General features: G+C 36.2%; 1 protein-coding gene across 1 annotated transcript; it reads right to left on the minus strand.

Annotated features, from left to right (window-relative positions):
- Positions 1-1109: 1109 nt before the first annotated feature.
- Positions 1110-13489, minus strand: LOC135087007 (titin). The gene is made up of 5 exons (XM_063981864.1): positions 13448-13489; positions 12244-12424; positions 10633-11926; positions 7756-9676; positions 1110-4500 (listed from the first exon to the last, which is right to left on the minus strand). The coding sequence occupies exons 1-5, from the start codon at positions 13487-13489 to the stop codon at positions 2347-2349; spliced, it is 5592 nt and encodes a 1863-aa protein (XP_063837934.1). The 3' UTR covers positions 1110-2346.
- Between the last annotated feature and the right edge of the window lie 5767 nt (positions 13490-19256).

Here is a 19256-nt window from a genome sequence, read left to right on the forward strand (position 1 = left end):
TAAATGAAAAGGAAGATAACTTTGCTTCCTCAAAAATCCGCTGGCCAAAAGACCTTGGTCAGTTATGACATTACCTGTCACATTGACACTTGATAACAGCGACATCTTTCTTCGTAATTCGGATCAAATTTGGATACATGTAGTAGCGGGACTATTTGAATGAAATCGAATAAAAATGAAAACCTAGGAAAACAATATTGAACACAACAGTGATTTTCATCAAGCTTAGGACTGTGCCAGTTAGGTAATTGAATTGAAATAAGATTATTTTATAACGCCTGATGTGCTGTCGTCTAATACTCGTACTTAAATGTAAAAACAAACTTACCGCTACGCTATAAAGTTCAATCTATGTATGTAAGGTATGATTAATTTTCGACTACGCTTTACGTAGTACGCTTTACGTATTTTATCTGAGTATTTACTTATGTACCCACCTAAAGTTTCTATGGGCCTTTCAGAAATGACAAAGGCGATGGGGGAACCTTCCCTTCTCAGTTACACTATTTTTCTCTAAACACTGCTTCTCGACAAAATATTATATTTAAAAAAAAATTATACAATCCGATTTGTATGAAAATTAAAATAATTAAAATGAAGATATCAATTTTCTGACTTCAACATACCATTTTATATGACCATGTTAACATGGGCTAGTGTCGGCTCATATACCCATTTACCTAACACCCTGTATATTAAGTATATTATTATGGATGTACCTTGATGTACTTATCTACAATTCTACATTAGTGTAAGCAAGTAGGTACCTAGACTCGATATGGCTAAAATTCAAGTGATCAACTCGACTAAGTATGTACATATAAATATGTATTTACGCTAGCAAATGAATTTAATCCTAACTCTTATTAAAATTTTACTTCACATGAATTCCGTTCCCCAACCGACATTATCCAAAATAAATATTTTTGTGTACCTAATTAGAACTTAAATAATATTTTTGTTAAGTTACTTATACGAACTTCAAAACAGACGTAAGTTGATTATATTATAAGTAGCCGCGCTGTTAATTTTAACACCTAATCAACTAATAAAATTTTGTAGACTACTAAATAAGGTAGGTAGGTATTATTATGAGAAATAAACAGAAACATTTTATACAATTTTATTTTATATTACAATTACACAAGAAAACATTAATAAAATGCATAACACCAGCCGACACACTACATTTATTGCAACAGTGCGGTTAATTTAACAAAGAAAGGACATACAACTAAATAACATTTCGATATATTTAAACACCATCCCGAGAGGTTTCTGCAGTCTATCGGCAACATTTGAAACAATAAATTAGTTTGGTAATAAAACAATAAATAATTTCTATAAATTATCACATTTAACATTAATTTATTTGACCAAAACATTGGCTTGAAGGAGAATGGCTGATAGTTAGAAAAAGTTCGAAGAGTTTTAATTTCAAATATAACTTTACATGGAATAAATTAAATTGTAATTAAATTTTAATCTGGACGTAACTAAAATATGAAATTCGGCTGTTTTGTATTTTAACCGACTTCAAATAAAGGATGACTGTATTTTTGTCTGACATTCGACTGTATGACATTCGACTGTATTTTTTAATAAGTAGTAGGTATAAACAATTTACGAGTTAGAAAAGTACGAGTAGGTGTTGCCTGTTGAATGTTATTCAAATGAAAAATAAGATTTCTTACGCGCCATTCTCCAAAATAAGTAAAACTGATTGATAATAGAGAGAAATTTGGGAGTTATTTTTATTGTAATTTACTCATTAATACGATTTGAAAATGTGATCGGTGGCCTAAGATAGTTCACAAAGTACAACGTGTCTTCATTGACGAAAAAAAATATAGCTTACATTATCCTTATTTACAATAATTAAATATTATTTATTTAATGCATTACACAATAAATCAAGTTTATTGACAACTTTATAAACTGTAGTGGAAAGTCTGGTTTGCAAAAATGCATTTTTCCCAAAGTGTCGAATTACCTTACAGTTATTTTAATAAACACTTTATTATTTTTCTATACAAACTTTAGATTTAGGTAAGATCATTGTGTGAAAAAGTGCGGTACAATCTTTGATAAAACAATTTGCATGACAATTTAATTTTGATCCAGAGCTATGGGATTATAATTTGTATGTACTATGGGCCACAGTTCCAGCAACCTTTTCCGGTCATGTTGTCTCGTTCTATCGCAAAGAATTGCCATTTGATGAGAACGAGAGAAAAAACGGAAATGGGTAGCAGGAACTGTGGCCCACTGTACTTACTTACATTATTATAAGCTAAGATTCTAACAATAAAATAATTCTGTACAGTGAGCCAATGTCTTGTAAAATCATGGTTTTCCGTCAGGTGGGTTAAAGAACTCCCAGTGGTGATGGTGGATCGTCCTGCTGTCGCTGAGGCCAAACATGATCAGTCCCGCGATCAGCACCAAGAAGATAACCAGAGCCATCTGGACGTCCTTCTTGTCCTCGGTGCCACTGATGTACGTCATCAAAGAGTTGAACATGTTGCGGATTGTCCTACTGATAGAGGTTTGACAAACTCGGAAGAACTGAGCACCTGCTTCGGTTATAGTTGGCTCGTGAGCCCTAACAGGAGGGGGCATCCGTCTAGGTGAAGGACGCGGCTTTCCGTCGTCGGAACTTGACTCAGAATGGGGAGCAGCAGGCTTTCTCTTAGCTCGTCGGGTAGGAGGAGGAGGGGATTGATGCTGGGAGTCGTGGTGCTCGCTCATCGGCCGCTCTCGGAATTGCCGGGGAGGGTAGAAAGTTCCAGGCGTGATATTGATATCCTGTAGGTAAGAGTATAGTAGTGGAGTCAGGTCAGGGGGAGGAGGTCTTTGAGGAGGTGTTGAGATTTCCTCAATGATAGGTCGGGGAGGGGGAGGTGGTCCCTGTGCTTGATCTTCTTCTGCGACACGCTTCTCTTCCACTTTGGGTCCCGGTGGCACTTCTGGAGGAGCGTCTGTTTGAGTTTCCTCCTCCCTGCTGACGGGTCTTGGACATTCTACGTGTTCAACTGGCGGAGGAGGTACAGGAGGCGCAGGGGGCGGTGCTTGGGACGTTGTTATTTCAGCAAACTTCTTTACGATCTCGTCTATAACCGATTGTGAAAACTCAATACCACTCACCGATATATGCCCAGATTTCGAGTCCAGTTCGGTTACTTGTAAAGTCATTCCCTCTATGTCTGACACCAAAATCTTACTTGCTTGCAGCTCTGATACATTCAGTCGTCCTACATCTAGATCTCTGACCTGCAGTCGCTGTGTCACCAAGTTATCCAATTGAATGTCCCTGCTTGTATCAGTTACTCTTTCTAAAGCACGTTCATCGTTCGGAGGAGACATGGTTTTAGATTTTTGAACGGGGCTTGTAACACCTCTTGACCTTGGTAGCGGTGGTACATCTGGAATCTGAGTTTCATCAATATCTATGTGTTGTACGGTTAGCGACGCTTCAGTAAGCATTTCTTCCCGTTCGTTAATTCGAGTTGGACTTGACACGCGTCTTTCCACTAATATTACAGTTGGCGATGTACGGCCAATATTTGCTTTGGCCAGTTCTGATAGTTTAGGGTCTGAAAATTTAAAAGATTTCTCTGAACGAGAAGTTGGGCGTGAAAAGCGAGGACTTTCTACTATTTTACTGTGGCTTTTACCCAAGATTGATTCCTCGTCGACAATATCACGAAGAGAACTAGACATCGAGATATCTAAATTTTCATCCATACCAAGTTCATAATCCACATCATCTGGAAGAGGGTCTGTTTGTGTTGAAACCTCTATCTCGACTACGTCTTCGGGCCTACTTTCTTCTAAGGGCATAGATGATAATTCTGTCGTAGACACAGATTGCGCAGCTGCTATATCATCTTCAGTATTGTCCTTACTCCTTTTTTTTCTTCTAGGGCCTCTAGGTGGTCGCGGAGGTGGTGGCAAAGGCCTGTCTTTCATTTTGCTCAGTACTTCGCCTGATTTCAAATCCTTGTGTACCTCTTCAACTTGAGGTTCGTCGATTTCTACATATTGCGTGAAATCGCCACTGATTGAGCGTTTTGAAAAGCTGTCTAGGGTCATTAGACTCGTTGAAGACTTCTTTCTTGGGGGTCGGTCAGGGATGCTCTTGGTAGAGCCGACGGTGTAGTATTTACGTTCCGAGCTGTTGCTCTTGCGGCGACGGGCAGGTGGTGTTTTGCTGAGTGATCTGCGGATGCCCTTGCTGGGAGCGTTAGGTCCTTTGTCTACGGTGGCGTATCCGGGGCTTTCTTGGCGTATTTCGCGCTCCGCTTCGATTTCTTCTATGTGTGGGATGTGGGTGTCGAGGGTGAGAGACTCGGCGCCGTGCGAGGTGCGGTCGTCGTCGCAGAAAGAGCTGCGGGAGCTCCTGGAGCGGTTGCGGCGCGGCGGCACGGGGCTGCGCTGCGTGGCCACCGTCTCAGACGGAGGCACGATGTACTCGTGTTCCGTGCGGTACACGATAATCTGAAATTATACAAATTGACACGTTATTTTGCATCAAGAATCATTTTAATGTTGATAATCATCATTTTCTCAAAAATTTGTAATTGTATTATTTGAGTGTAGGTAATGCAAAGGGGCCATCCATAAAGTACGTCACACGAATTTTATGATTTTTGACCCCTCCCCCGTCCTTGTCACAGGTGGTCACATTTCTGAAATCCCCCCCCCCCCCCTCCCCCTCCCTAGTGTGACGTCACATGTTTTGCAATTTCACATCGAATAATTATTAAATTAACAAAAAAATAGCAACAAACAGAAACAATAAAATCACGCGCGAGGTATGGTGCGTTTGGCGGCATTATAGGCCAGTAGAATTAGATTTTAAATCTGAAATAATACCTACAAAAGATTTTATTGATTTAATGGCTTCATTGGTTGCCCATTAAGACTCTCTTAGGTTTTCGACTTCGACGGAGTTGTGCTTAAGTGGTGGGGGTATTTTATAGTTTAATTTATATTTCAAATTACGCGATTAGTACCTCTAGCTATATTAGATTTTGAAATGTGATGTCACGAAACTTAGGACCCCTCCCACCCCTTGTCACACCAAGTCACATTTTGTCGACCCCCTCCCCCCATCTTTACGTGTGACGTACTTTATGGATGACCCCAAAGAATTGATGATTGTCTTAGTAAAAATTATATGTTACAATCGACGTTGAAGTCAGTTTTCTTTACGTAGATGTGTTAAAAATGTTTCCTGGCCTAGCATTAAGAAAATTACATTATGATCTAGCCAATCATGGAAAAATCAATAGAGCCTAATTGTTTCACATTAAGATTCATCTTGGGATGATTTGCTTCATTTTTTATCACACGTATGACTCGTTTTATTTATGGATCTATTACAAACCATTTAAACTACATTCACAAGGTGGACCGACAACATCGTAAAGGTAGCGGGGAAGCGCTGGATGCAGGCCACTACCAATCGATCAACATGGAAAGCATTAGGGGAGGCCTATGTTCAGCAGTGGACGTCCTATGGCTGAAATGATGATGATGATGGTGAAACTACATTACCTACGGATAAATGCTTGAGCTTTGTTACATAGGTATACTTTCAGGATGTCATATAGCTTTATTATTGGTTCTTAGTTTTTGTTTGTTTGATCACGTACCTTTCTCTTTCCAAACTATTTACCTAGCTTCATGTAAGTAAATAGGTACATAATAACACCCAAAATAATACCCAATTTTTTATATTTATGAGTGAAAAACTTCCTCAATGTAGGTTAATACATTGTTATGCAAAATTATTTCGTCTAACTAATTACTAAGAATATTTTATATGTATGTTACGGTCAAAGTGATAAATGTGAAAATTATGAATAATCGCCGGTTATTATGAATAATCACCGCTTATTATGAATAATCACCGCATGATTTGGTAAATGTGATTAATATAAGGTCATTTATGTGTGTATAAAACTAAATAGGCGGCTTAGGGGTAGCCCAAGGGCCACCCCCGCCGCACCTTAACCTATTTTTAACTTTAAATCAAAACATTATGTTATAGGCATCATGGAAAAGTAATATTATGCAAGAAACATTCCAAACTTATTATGCCAAATTATATTAATATATGATATCAAAACGTTCAAAAGTTTGGATGTACACGAGCACGTACACAAGATGTTGTTCTCTTTTATGAAATTAATGTTAGTACTAAGGTTGAATTATTAAATAATCACTGTTAAATGTGATTAATTTATCACTTTTACCGCGACTGTCGATAATTATTCATAATAACCGGTTATTATTAATAATTTTCAATTTATCACTTAATGTGATAAATTGAAAACCGTAACATGTATACAGTTTTCTGCTCAGAATGTTTTGACTCTACAATGTGTCTTTTAAGTACCTAGGTCATTTTAACATCCTTAATTACTTATCTACCGAAATTGAAAATCTCGTTTATTTTAAGTAAAATGAACATAGTTGAACATTATTGGGTTATCAAAATGTACATATTTTATTTAATTTAAGTTTTAGTGCTTAAACTTATTATACTCGTAAATACTCGTGTGCACTCTAATTTTAATATACAGAAAAATATTCTCAAACTGTTCTTAGTTATTTTACAATAACCCCAAGATGACGAAGCGATATATCTGCGTCTTTGAACGACCTTGCCACTCAAAATAAAAATATATACACGATATTCCGTCTGTCTGTACGTTCCTGCTCTAAACTGGGTCAACAATCGAGTTAGAAGCGAACTTCCAAAAATAATACGCGTTTGGGCCAAATGTACGCGTCCGCTGGACTGGCGCCAACATCAATTGTTGGGAACTTTAAGATTACTGAAATCGTTAATATTTGAACCTGAACAAAGGAATGATAATTTACCTACTCTTCCGTAGTAAGTATAGTCTAAACAGATAGTTTTGTAAACAAAGTAGAAATTACTTTTATAATTATAATTAAGTTGTAACCCTGTATCGGTGATACAGTAGACGAGTTGTGATGTATTTCATGAACTTGGTTTCCCGTGATTTTACTGTTGCCAATCTTCATTTTATTTCTTTCTAATATGAGCTTATTGAATTTTGATAATTAATTTTTAGAATTATTTTAAGTAGGTACCAGACCTACATAATGAGACCTATGTAGAATGACAACGCAGTTTTATTCGCTCTTTTTAAGTGCAGGCTCTTAAAATATATAGGTACTTCAGTCTAGCCATAATTTGAACAGACCACTTCATGACTGCAATACCTATGCTTAGTACAAGACTATTGATATACTTATATTTGACATCTTTCCATAAATTGTTACTAAAATAGTAACTAATATTTTTTAGATGATCCTCAGGTAAAATTACACGAACCTGCTAACTTCTTGTCAGAATACAGGTCCTAGGTTTTGTTTGCTTAGTACAATTAAAACTGGTGGATAAGTTGACAATAAATTAAGTACATATTCAATTCAGTGGTCTAAATCAAGTTCAGTACATTATAAACAACAAAACTTGTGTCATTAAATTTAATACGCTATGTTGCATTCTTAATGACAACTTTATTTATATCTATTTACTTAAAACACTGCATTTCAGGTTTAAAATGGACGTGCTTGTGGAATGATACCATTGTCATTTATCAAGGCATATCAAAATGCCTGGACAATATTATTAAAATCGAAATTTCGAAAATTTATAACTTTTGTTTAGTTGTGAATGTGTCTGATATAGAAATGAAGAAAGATACTCACATCGTCTGTCCGGTCGTGAGGTTCCTCCCATAGCTCCGAGGGCGGTATTTCACTGAAATCGTTGAAGGACGAGTGCTTCATGTCCTTTTTCCCAAACTTCTTTTTCCTCCTCGGAGGCATTGGCAGCGTCTGAGACTGTATAGGCACATTCTCAGGGTACTCGATGACGTCATCGTTCGCGTATTCATGAATTGAATGCAAATCTGCTGGTGGAGGGAACACCATCCTGTCCAACGTGTCCTCTTCGATCCTGTGGTCATCAACTTCGTGAGAAAACATCTGGTCGTCATGCTGATCTTCAGTCAACCCTAAATCCACTTCACTAAACTGGATGCTGGCGTTAACACTGTCATCTATGTACTTTATGGATTCGGTCTCCTTTTTCTTTCTTTTAGCTCGGGACGGCCTCACTGGCGGGAATGTATAGTAACCGTCATCTTTATCGTTCAAATCTTCCGTTGAATATCTCATCTGGTCGTTTTCATCCACCATAAGCTCTGGATCGGCCTCCGGCTCATTGTCGTACACGTGTTCATGTTCGTTGTTCACCCCGGTATTGCTCCCCATCATTGCGAGGACATTCTTCGGGATTTTAAAAGCTTGTCGTATTTCATCGCTCAAGTATTCTCTTACCTGAATATTTTCGCGAGAAATTCCTCTCGGTCGTACAAAAAATTCGTCGTTATCAATTTCGTTTATAACATGGCTGTATTCTTGGTTAGACGGTGAAATGTTCGGTATGGATGATGATGAAATGTTACGATTTTCGTTGAAATCTGAAGGCTCAGGCTCCTCATCTAGGTATTCTGTGTCCATTTTATCGAAATCGTATGTTGTTTCAAATTGCTTCCTCGGTTGAACTTCACTGGCTAGGTTTTCGTCATCGTGGTCAATGTTACCATATTCTCGTGGTTGCTCTGGACTATCAGGAATATAAGAAGAAGGCTCCTCTTTAGATTTCTTCATTCGTGTAAATGTGAATGTTGGAGGTGGAGTGTCATCTCTGTTCAATGTAGGTGATGATGAGGTTTTTTGAATTTCGGCTTTCTTTTTTCGGTTAAATAATCTTGGGAAAGTTTTCGCTTCAAAATCTACAGTGGCTACATTTTGTGAGTTACTACTTAATTCAGTTGTATCAGTATCTACCTTGTATTCCTTTTTTCGACCTAAGCTGGGAAAATTAATTTTTGGTCTCTCTGGCATCTTGAACTTAGGAAGATCAGGAACATTAAATTTAGGTCTATCTGGCAAAGTAAACTTTTTTCGGTCTTTGATTGTTAATTTTTCAGATATATTAATTTTCTTGAATTTCGGTCGATCTGGAAGACTAAACTTCCTTCTGTCTGGAAGAGTGAATTTTGGTCTATCTGGGAGTGATATTTTAGGGCGCTCTGGCATTTTGAATTTCGGCCGATCTGGAAAATTAATTCTTGCTTTCTCCGGCATTGAAAATTGTTTTGATTTTATGCTTTGCAATTTAGTTTTCAGTTTATCTGCTTGTGATTTTAATTTTCCAGTTCCTTCTTTGATTCGTTGTTGAATTTTGCTTTCAGTAGTTTCGTTATTTTTCGATCGGCTGTCACGTTTGAGAGGCAAATTTTCCAATGCAGATGAATCCACTTGACTCGTGCTCACTTCGCATTCGGTTCTTGATACTGTTGATGGTGTATTTACGAAATAACGATCCTCAATATCTTTTTGCAGTGCCTCAGCACTAAGGATTTCGTCGTTTCTGATATCATGTATGTTTTCTTTTTCTTCGGGTTGCTCTTCCTCATCAGACGCATGCTGTAAATATTTCCGTTCTAAAGACGTTGTGCTTGACAGCTCGTCATCAGTTTTAACCAACGCCGGTTTTTCATCTACGCTAGGTGCGGTATATACCATATTGGGTTTCTCGATGATTTCATATTCGTGATCACTGAAAAGATACAGTTAAAATTATAATTTGAGCATTAAGTATTATTATACTCAGCGGAACATTACGTAAAAACTTTCGCATAGTATGCATAGTACAAATTATAGAGCTTAAAAATAAGTTCGCATGGCATTATTTTGAAAAGGGGACAACAGAGAAAACTAGAGCGTATTGCAAAAATTTTGATTCGTTGCAGAACATTTGAGTTATATTTAACTACAGCACACGTTGTTCAAGTCACAATTAGGCCAAGCGGCGCTCGTTTTAGATACAGCAGCGGCCGGGCGAAAGACGCAACGGTTTCGAATTTATTTCGTGACTCGTAATTTCAGTCATAAAATGTCAACAAAATCATCAAAAACGAAAGCTGGCGGTATTCTACTTACCTCTCATACGAAATTAAATTGCTAGCTCGCGACGTTGGTCGTGTGCCCACTGGATTTACTCTTTCCGGTAAAAGCGAATCACATTGAAAAAATTGACACGCACAACGAACGTCCGGTGTATATAATTGCACGCTGCCTTCCCTGGTCGGCCGCACCGGCTTCTCTAAGGGGGTTCCACCTTCGGATGTCCATCGCCGGAGCTTACTCATAACTACTCGCTACCGAAAGGAATTCCGGATCCAGGGCATACTTAGCGGATACCCCGTAAACTATCGAGCCAAACGGACATTAGCACGCAGACAATGAGTCATTAAACGTGTTTGTGAAAGCCGGACGGTAAATGAACTAATCACCAGCGTGAAAGCAGCCGCGAACACTGATGACAATTTTAAAGAGCTTGCCCAATGTGCAGGAAGACGGCTCGGCCGGTGCTATATTTATCAAACAGTCAGAAGCTAGCGCGTTCGCTTTGCATGTGTTGAAACACTTATTATGTCATAGTTACGTATGATATAGTTACAACAATAAATACATGATTTAATTAAATTATTAAAATAGAAAGGTATGCATTACCTGCTGGGTTTAGACCATTCTCTTTCAAAGACGACGTCATTTCTGTTCTCCTTGTTTCCCAGTGGGCTGGGACTGGGTGAGGACTCTATTGGGATGGTGTTGGTTTGTTCGATGGTTACTTCTATATCTTCATCAATTATTTCGGTGATTGTTATATTTGGCGAGTCATTTTTAGGTCTAGTTTCCTCTAACTGGTTCTGAAATATTTCATCTACATTTGGCTCTTCTGGGTCCATTTCCTCGTCTAATAACACTGCCTCGTTGTTGGTATTATCTTTTTTGTGTAATTTCTCCATTATATGCTCCTCAGGTTTCAGTGATGTTGTATCGTCTGCCACTAAGCTCGGATCATAGGAAGACACTGACTTTTTCTCAGATATGCTTTCATTCTCCTTGTTACTTTTGCCATCATCTTCTCTGTCAAAGTTGCGTTCTTCTACATTTGGAGAAAACTGAAGAGATTTTTCAGGCTCTGCGTGTTTTGATTCCTCAATATCTTCGTAAATATGTTCTTTCTTTTTTCTAGGAGGAGGTGTATCGACACTCATAGTCTTACTCATTTCATCAGAATCTCCTAACTTAATCGCACTGAATTTTTGTCTTCTTACTGCACCCGGAGAAGACCTAAGCTGTCTTATTTCTTGACCATCTTCTTGATTTTTCTTTCGCTTAGCTACTGGTGACTTTTCACTATCCATCTTTTCTAACTTATGTAATGTCTTGTCGGCCAAATGTTTTATTTTGTTTACTAATGGATGACAACATTTTGTTTTTTCCCGTACCTCTGTCACTCCTATGCTGTATTGTTGTTCCGGCACTCGACGTTTTAAAATACCTTTAGGAGAAACGTTTTTAGGCATTTCTATCGGTGTTGCTAAATGTGTTTGCGTTGTACTCGGTTGGTTGTCAGGGCTCTTAACCATGTATGCTTTCACTGCCTGGTTGATGTTATCTTCCTCTGAATCCAAAGACACTTCTTTTGAAAAATTTGGTATATGTACTCCCTCATCTTCTCCTTCTTCGCCATGTTTCCTGCTGCTTCCTGGAGAGGAGTCCAGGTTAAGGATGCGCTGGACATCTCTGTCAACAGGAGAATGTGTCCTTGACTTTGAAACTTCGCGAGACATGCTTCTTCTCGGTGTGGTCTCTCTGATGATGTCCTCCGCCGTGATTTCTCCCTCCAGAGGTGTTTTCAGCAGGTGGGTCCAAGGATATGCTCCCACTTCACGAGCTCTCCGCAAATCTTCCCATTGATAGGTTTTAATTGGCACCGGTGGGATACTTTTCTCTTTATCTGGCGAAAATTCAGATTCCATATGTTTAATTATTGAAACAATATTACAAAACTATCTAAAGAACATTAAAATTTGTTTTGTTCAGCATCAATGCAATTGGTGATGTGTTTATAATGTTTTAATGATTATATCCCACACGGACCCACCGAATTGATCACTTTTTCACCGTTATACTAAGAACACAACATTTCGTTTCAGTGTGAGCATCAGTGACTGAAAACACGGTGTATTTGCGTGGGCTTGTGTGGAAATAGGTGTGAATAAGTTGTGTACTATGATCACTGTGTGGATTATTTTGGACTAGTAGTGGCTTTACCTTGAGTCGCTCGGACCACCTTGTGCCGGGATTCCTCGGCTGACCATTCCTGATGTTTATTGTTTATCCACTCAGAGTACACAAGACGCCGTTTTTTTTTTGTTTTTATATTATTAAATGATCTGTGATCGGTACAAAATCTCCGTTCAACTGGCTGCTCGCCGTGATCCGAGCAAGCGCGCTAAATATAAGATTGAGCATGAATTTATTTTTGGTGAGTATTTCGCGTCATAGGTGGTCGCATCGGTCAGATTGAAGCGATTGTACAGTTAGTGCCGATGGAAAGTCGATGGTATGGTTTAATGCAATAGTAATTAAGCAATTGTTATAAAACAGGAGTAAAATTTTCCGACTCACCTGTCTGTTGAATGGCGTCCAATTCACTGCGACCAAAGTCCCAACGTCACTGTCTTGTGCGTGACTTTTTCATTAACAAACCAAAGGTATTTATGTAATCGTTATGAGACGTGTTCAAAACTGTGTTTGTTTGAATCGTTACTTTACAATTTACATTTGAACTAAATTTACTTACCTTCGTTGATAAAATTTTGTTAACAAAAGTCTACTAACGTTATTCTCACTGTTATTGTATGTAGGTCCGGCAGATCGCACAATAGAATTGGCATTCAGCAAAATACACTAGGCATCCGTTTGAGTTTATCTCACTGAATGGTACCAAGTAAAATCATAAAGGACATATCAGATCAGATCGAGTTAAGGTACAGACAGACAGGTAACAGATTCTTATCTGATATATTGTTTATAGTATTCATAAATCATTATTGGCAGTTGGCAAAGATAAGTATGCTGCCACAGCTAGTAGGTACACAATCATTTGATTATTTTTATTATATTATAGGTATCTTCCATTAATTGTACCTGTGTAATGTTAGCTGAAGTTTTTGAGAGCAGATAAGGTACCTTACACACCGGCACATTTACCGGAACATCAAAAATCAAGATAAATAAATTATAATATGACTATTTTTTATGATTAATTCCATATTAACATAAACAGTTCCAAGTAATTTTTATTGAAAACATTAAAATAGAACGACAAAATATAATAAATTGCATTGAACCACCGCAGTAGGTATGTTAGTCAGTACAGAGTATACTTCATTTCAAAATAAGACTGAATGTAACGTTCTTCTTTTTGCTCCCCATATTAATATTACTTTAGCTGTCCATTAATCTGGTTTACGAGAACTCTGCCCTCATCAGTGAAGGGAACATGTCTTCTCATCTTCAATCTTTCAAGACTCAATCTCAATGTTCACGTGCATAATACAAACTTCTTAAAATCTCGTGTGAATTTCTGGCTTGCACAGCAGTTAACTGTGTCATCCCGTTGTGAAGTATACCCTGTTTCTGCCTTGACTCCTCCTCAGAAGAGAATTGGTCAATCTTGAATGATGGCGTTAAGAGCTAGTGAATCTTTAAAAAAAATCAAAGTTTACAACAGCTCTATTTAAAATGCAGTCTAGTGTCTATGTTACGGTAAATATAAATGAGCCTTTGTTCTCTTTTATGATATTATTATTTGTTAGTACTAAGGTTACATTATGAAATAATCACTGATAAATTAATGTGATTAATTTATTACTTTTACCTCGAATGTCGGTAATTATTCATAATAACCGGTAATTAGTAATAGTTTTCACATTTATCACATTTACCGTAACATCTACACACAAAACCCGCTGACTTGCCGACATGTCATGACATGTTGTCAAAAGTCATGGAAAGTACAAGTCGTCGATATTATTCTTTTGAAATAAAGCCACCTACTTACACCAAGACAATATGCTATCAGCGGGCTCAGTGCATAGAATTCCTTAAATCATAGAGCCAACAAAACTGTTGGCGGAGTAATAAAACAAATGAATAAAAAACTGACATTATTTTTATTCTAATTCTTAATTAAAATTAAATAGGCGGTAACCAGCCAGTTGCTACTAATTAAAATGTTAATTCACACTTTTTTGTGTTTCACTAAATGTAAGTGTGCCGATGTGTACTGCCTGTACCAATTTCACCAATTTTTTGTCTTTTGTAACTGATATTGTCATCTCAGTACAAGTAGAGTTGTTGCATTCATAGAATAATACTCTATGTCCTTTATGTATGTAGGAATTGTGCAGGCGACAGCATATCAGTTTATATCATTATTTTAATTATATTTTGATGCGACATAGCACTTTATACTTAATACAAAAGACGCTAAAGAAATAATTAGATTGATGTGCAACCGCCAGTACCTACAGTTGGGTGGAAGAAGGGTGTAAGTGAAACCAAGTGTTTTTTTACATGATTTATAATCAATTATTTGATTGATGTTCCTTGAAGCTTTACGACAAAGCATGGCAAATAGCTACTAGATATGCCCAAAATGAGATGTAGCAAATGTATGTTATCAATGTGAAAGATCAAAGTATTTTTTTCTAAATCGGCATAAAATACATTACATAGGTACATCAAATATTAGAAATGCTAATTTTTAAATGAAAACATGTCATCATCATAGTTTTTAGTACATAATTACATATGCTCTTTCTTTCATCAGGCTCATCACCTTGTATAGGTTACAGAATTTCGAAAATTTAACTTGAAAATAGAATTAACTTGGACCATAAAGAAAATATTGATAACCGTTGTTTTTAGATAAAAGTTAAATCAGCTGGAACATACTCGTAAATACCATGTACCTATAATATTGAAGGGTAGCCATCCCCACCCTTCAACTGAATTGAAATAATTATCATCAGTGCTATAAGAAAAATGGCTTACTATAAATCATATAATAGAAAATAAAAGATTTTCGTAAATACGTGTTAAGAAACATGCCAGCAAGTTAGTCATAGCTATTTTTCTGCTGACCCACTTCAGCTTCGTGAGGGCGTTATATGCGTATTTCAGAGAAACATTAATTATACCTAGAGCCATAATAATTATATTTGCCGATAAATATTAAACATATTTCGATTACAATTTTCGATTAGTTCTCCAATAGGTATTCATTTATTGGGTGCCTTTTTTGGTCATCCACAGCTACTAGATTATATTCGTTTAATAATTTATTAATTTTATTGAATATTTTCATGATTATAATGCTTGACGGCCTGTCTGGGTAGTGACTTGGTGAGTCACCTCATGTAGAGTATACATGTTCGAGTCCTGATCGTGTTAATTTAAAATGATTTAAGTAGGTATACAATCGTAGCTTGGAGAATTATAATTGTGCTAATATTTAAACTTTATTGTATCCCACAATTCTGTTTAAATAGGACCATCCTTATGCAGACTGTAATGTTACAGAATTAGCATTTTCACCCAAATTCCTGTTTCATTGTGACAAAATTATACACATTTAATATCTTTTTCAGTAGATTTCTCCGCATCTTAAGCTTACCGCATTTTATTGGAGCGGATTTTCTATAGCTTATTCTTGTTTTTTTGGTTTAGGTTACATTGTATTACATTTTTTTGACATCAAAACTGTTATAATATTTTTTACCTTTGATATTAAGTATATTGTGTAAGGATATTGGATTCTATTCGCTAAACATGTAAGTTTATGTGTATGCGGCCGTTTTACTTAAGTAAGAAGCATAAAAATATTCGAAGGATACTTTGGTTTTTGCATAGAAATGGATGCTCTATATTTTCTCTAATTGTTCAGTAATTTATGACTAGACTAGATCAGCTTTTTAATGTACGTGTAAGCTGTAAATATTTGAAATCCAACTTAAGGGGGTGCAGCGCCGACGAAAAATTACGATTTGCTAGCCGAGATAGCGGTGGCGCAACGAACTAACACGATCGCACACGAACTACTTTACAGAGTAGAGACAAAAGAGACTCAATACAGAGTAAAAACACGCATTTCACTAATTTTGCTAAACAAAACGTGAGTTTATAATACTTTAATTAGGAAAAAGGAAGGATTTGATTTTTTGTTGGTATTGCTGCGAAAATTCTTACACAATAAAAATCCTAACTAATATTGATTCTTCTGATGAACAAAGGCGTTAAAAAAGTTTCGTAAAAGAGTATTTTTCCTAGACGTTCAATTCAAATAGGCTGTTAACGTAGCGTCTTTCCATTCTATACATGGCCAGAACGCAAGGGTGTGAAACTAATCGAGTATAGTTTGGAAATAACTTTTTTTTACTAAACTCTTCCAAACTATATGAGCAGTTACGCAAATACTGCGTACCTACTACTCTAAATAAAAATGTTATCGATTTATTTATTTAATCCTACCTAATCAGTTTATTTTGAAAAACCACTTACCCGCAAGAGTGTTAAAAATCTAGTTTTATATTGATTCGATAAAATATATTTAAGTAATAAGAAATAAAAATACTCTTAAATCTAATTCCATATTTTACTGAATAAGTATCAAACTAACTTTTTCACACTCTTGTCAAGTGTAAGTGGTGTAGTAGGTATAGTTTGAAACGGAGAAGCGAGCATCCACAATAAAAATTAAACACGACTGTATTCAGTACGCAAAATTCGTGTCTACTTTGTACTGTAGTCGCAGATTTACGAAGAGTATTACAAAATATACACGAGCAGTTTCCTACGGCTGCGTTCTACCCATGTATACAGGGTGTGGTTTTGTAAAACAACGCCCATCTCTGGAGTGATAGTACACATGAAAGTTTAATGCAAGAAAAATATTAATAAAATTTTAACTTATTACTTTATTACTAAAGAACCTCGTTCAAAAGTCTCTTTTCTTTTCTCACTTCGCTTATTGTTTTGCGTTACTCATTTAGCATACTTTCTTTATACAGTGTGTCAGTCACGATAAAGTACACATATGAAAATAGGTGAAACTAAACCTATTTTTATCGACAAAAAAGAGGTCAAAAATGTTTAGAGGGTTTTTTTTATAGAATTTTTTTCCTTCCGATTACTTATTGTAAAGAAAACGTAATAACTTTTACACTAAGAGGTATATCCTGATAAAATAAAAACAGTAATAATGCTAAATAACAGGCGATACTAAAAAAATACATAAAATACTCAGGAAAAGACAACAAAATAATAATAAAAAAATGATACTTTTTGAAAAAAATCTGCTTTTAAATTCATGTACTTTTGGTTATTTGATAAATTTCTCCAAAAATGCCCCTATAACAGGTAGTTTTTATTACTTTATGTTATTTTCTATCGTATTACCTTTGTAAAACCAAAAATCGCATGTCTCTATCCCTATCACAACATTTGCTATGATCGTTTGAGGAGAAATGAGGAGATCCGTAGGAGAACCAAAGCGGGCGTGGCACATAGCTCGTACAGCTGATGGCCGCTGGCGCAGGAATGTTCTTGAGCGGCGACCACGAGCCGGAAGACGTAGCGTGGGCAGGCCTCTTACTAAGTGGACCGACGATCTGGTGAAGGTCGCGGGTGGTACCTGGATGCGAGCGGCGTGGTACCGGTCTTTGTGGAAATCCTTGGGGGAGGCCTTTGTCCAGCAGTGGACGTCTTTCGGCTGAACCGAACGAACGGCAAAGAAAGGTTGCAAGGGTTTTCTAGCCATATTAACTATAAAATAAGTAAAATATTTTTTCGTAACAATCGAAGTCATAACAAAAGAGATACTATTTGCATGCTCTGCGCTCTACACTACTCTGTAAAGGATTGACAAACACACATTTGACACTTGACAGCTACGATAAAGCAAAACGCCTGATGATTTCTTCACGGCAAAGTTTTTTTGGGAAAATCAAAAATTCTTAATATTAATGCATTAATACCAAAAACGAAAAAGGGGGCGACCTTCAAAATATTAATTTAAACATTTCCATATAAAAATTATTGCTTCATACGTTAAATTAACAAAGTTTTCGAAGAAATAAATTTTCCATATGTCTGCATTTTAAATGTTGTTTATCAATTTTTTACGTATTTATTCAAAATTTCGAAAAGGCGGCGACCTAGATCAAGGATTGGGCTACCCTACACAAGTTACTTTGATGTATTTAAGTCACTAATCGCAGAGCACTCGTGATTTAAAAATATGACAATTTTAAGGATTCTGTGCAGGACCCCCTTAAGTAGGTATCTAATATTTAGAAAAAAAGTGAAGTTCCACATTTAAGACAAAAATCTTTTAACCAACTGGAAACTACTAAAACTATTCGTGTAGTATTCTTCAATTACATTCATTTCACTAACGTTAACGTTGTTGTTTTATATAAAAATAGGGGTACATTTACTTTATGGTAAATATCGAAATTCCATGTTTGTACTTTAACATTCAATAACCTGATTTAATAGAATATGAAGAACAAAATTCGCAATTATCGCTTATTATTTCGATTATTTTAATTAATTACATTCACCAGAAGCAATAACAGCATTTTTGTGTGAACAATGTAACAATAAATATGGCGTTACATTACATTGTATTTTAATTAATTTATAATATTTAAATTAATGTTGAGCTTGCCACGGGTGCTAATGGGTTCAGCATATGAATTAATGTAGACAAAACTTCTTTCATATATTCGGTACTACAAAGTTTCCCTTTTAATGTGTTTTGTCAATCAAAATCTTCTTATTTTGTGTTCTTTAATTCATTTTTACTATTTTGAGGATACACTATATAACTGTACTAGTCTTTTACGACGTTTTCCAAAAATCTAAATTTCTGTGTACAAAGTATTTGATTCCATTGCCCAGTCTTAGTTAATTTCAAACTTTTTAAGTAAAAGTCATAAACCATAATAAATAATAATATGTTTATGATAATAAATGCCCAGATTAAACTTATTTATGTAATATGATCATAGTCATAAAAACGAACGGGAAACAAAACCCTTCCTTCAGAACTTGATTATCGATGGCTCCTACGTATACTGGCGTAAGTGAAAAAAGTAAATTTTACAGGAGAGCCATTTTAGTGGCCAGAACCATATATTTGGGTCATATCTTCCGACCTACTAAAACGAATTTAATGAAATTTCACATTTAGCCTTAACATGTAATGCTTTTGC

Source organism: Ostrinia nubilalis, chromosome Z (genome assembly GCF_963855985.1).
Source record: "Ostrinia nubilalis chromosome Z, ilOstNubi1.1, whole genome shotgun sequence".
NCBI classification, from domain to species: domain Eukaryota; kingdom Metazoa; phylum Arthropoda; class Insecta; order Lepidoptera; family Crambidae; genus Ostrinia; species Ostrinia nubilalis.

Bases quoted from the DNA above. Each gene is read 5' to 3' on its own strand.
- LOC135087007 (XM_063981864.1), bottom strand. From the start codon at position 13,489: ATGAGAAGACATGTTCCCTTCACTGATGAGGGCAGAGTTCTC. The intron at 12,425-13,447 runs GTAAACCAGATT...TCTTATATTTAG, and splicing joins CTGATGAGGGCAGAGTTCTC to CGCGCTTGCTCGGATCACGG. The intron at 4,501-7,755 runs GTGAGTATCTTT...GTATAATTTCAG, and splicing joins CTCACGACCGGACAGACGAT to ATTATCGTGTACCGCACGGA.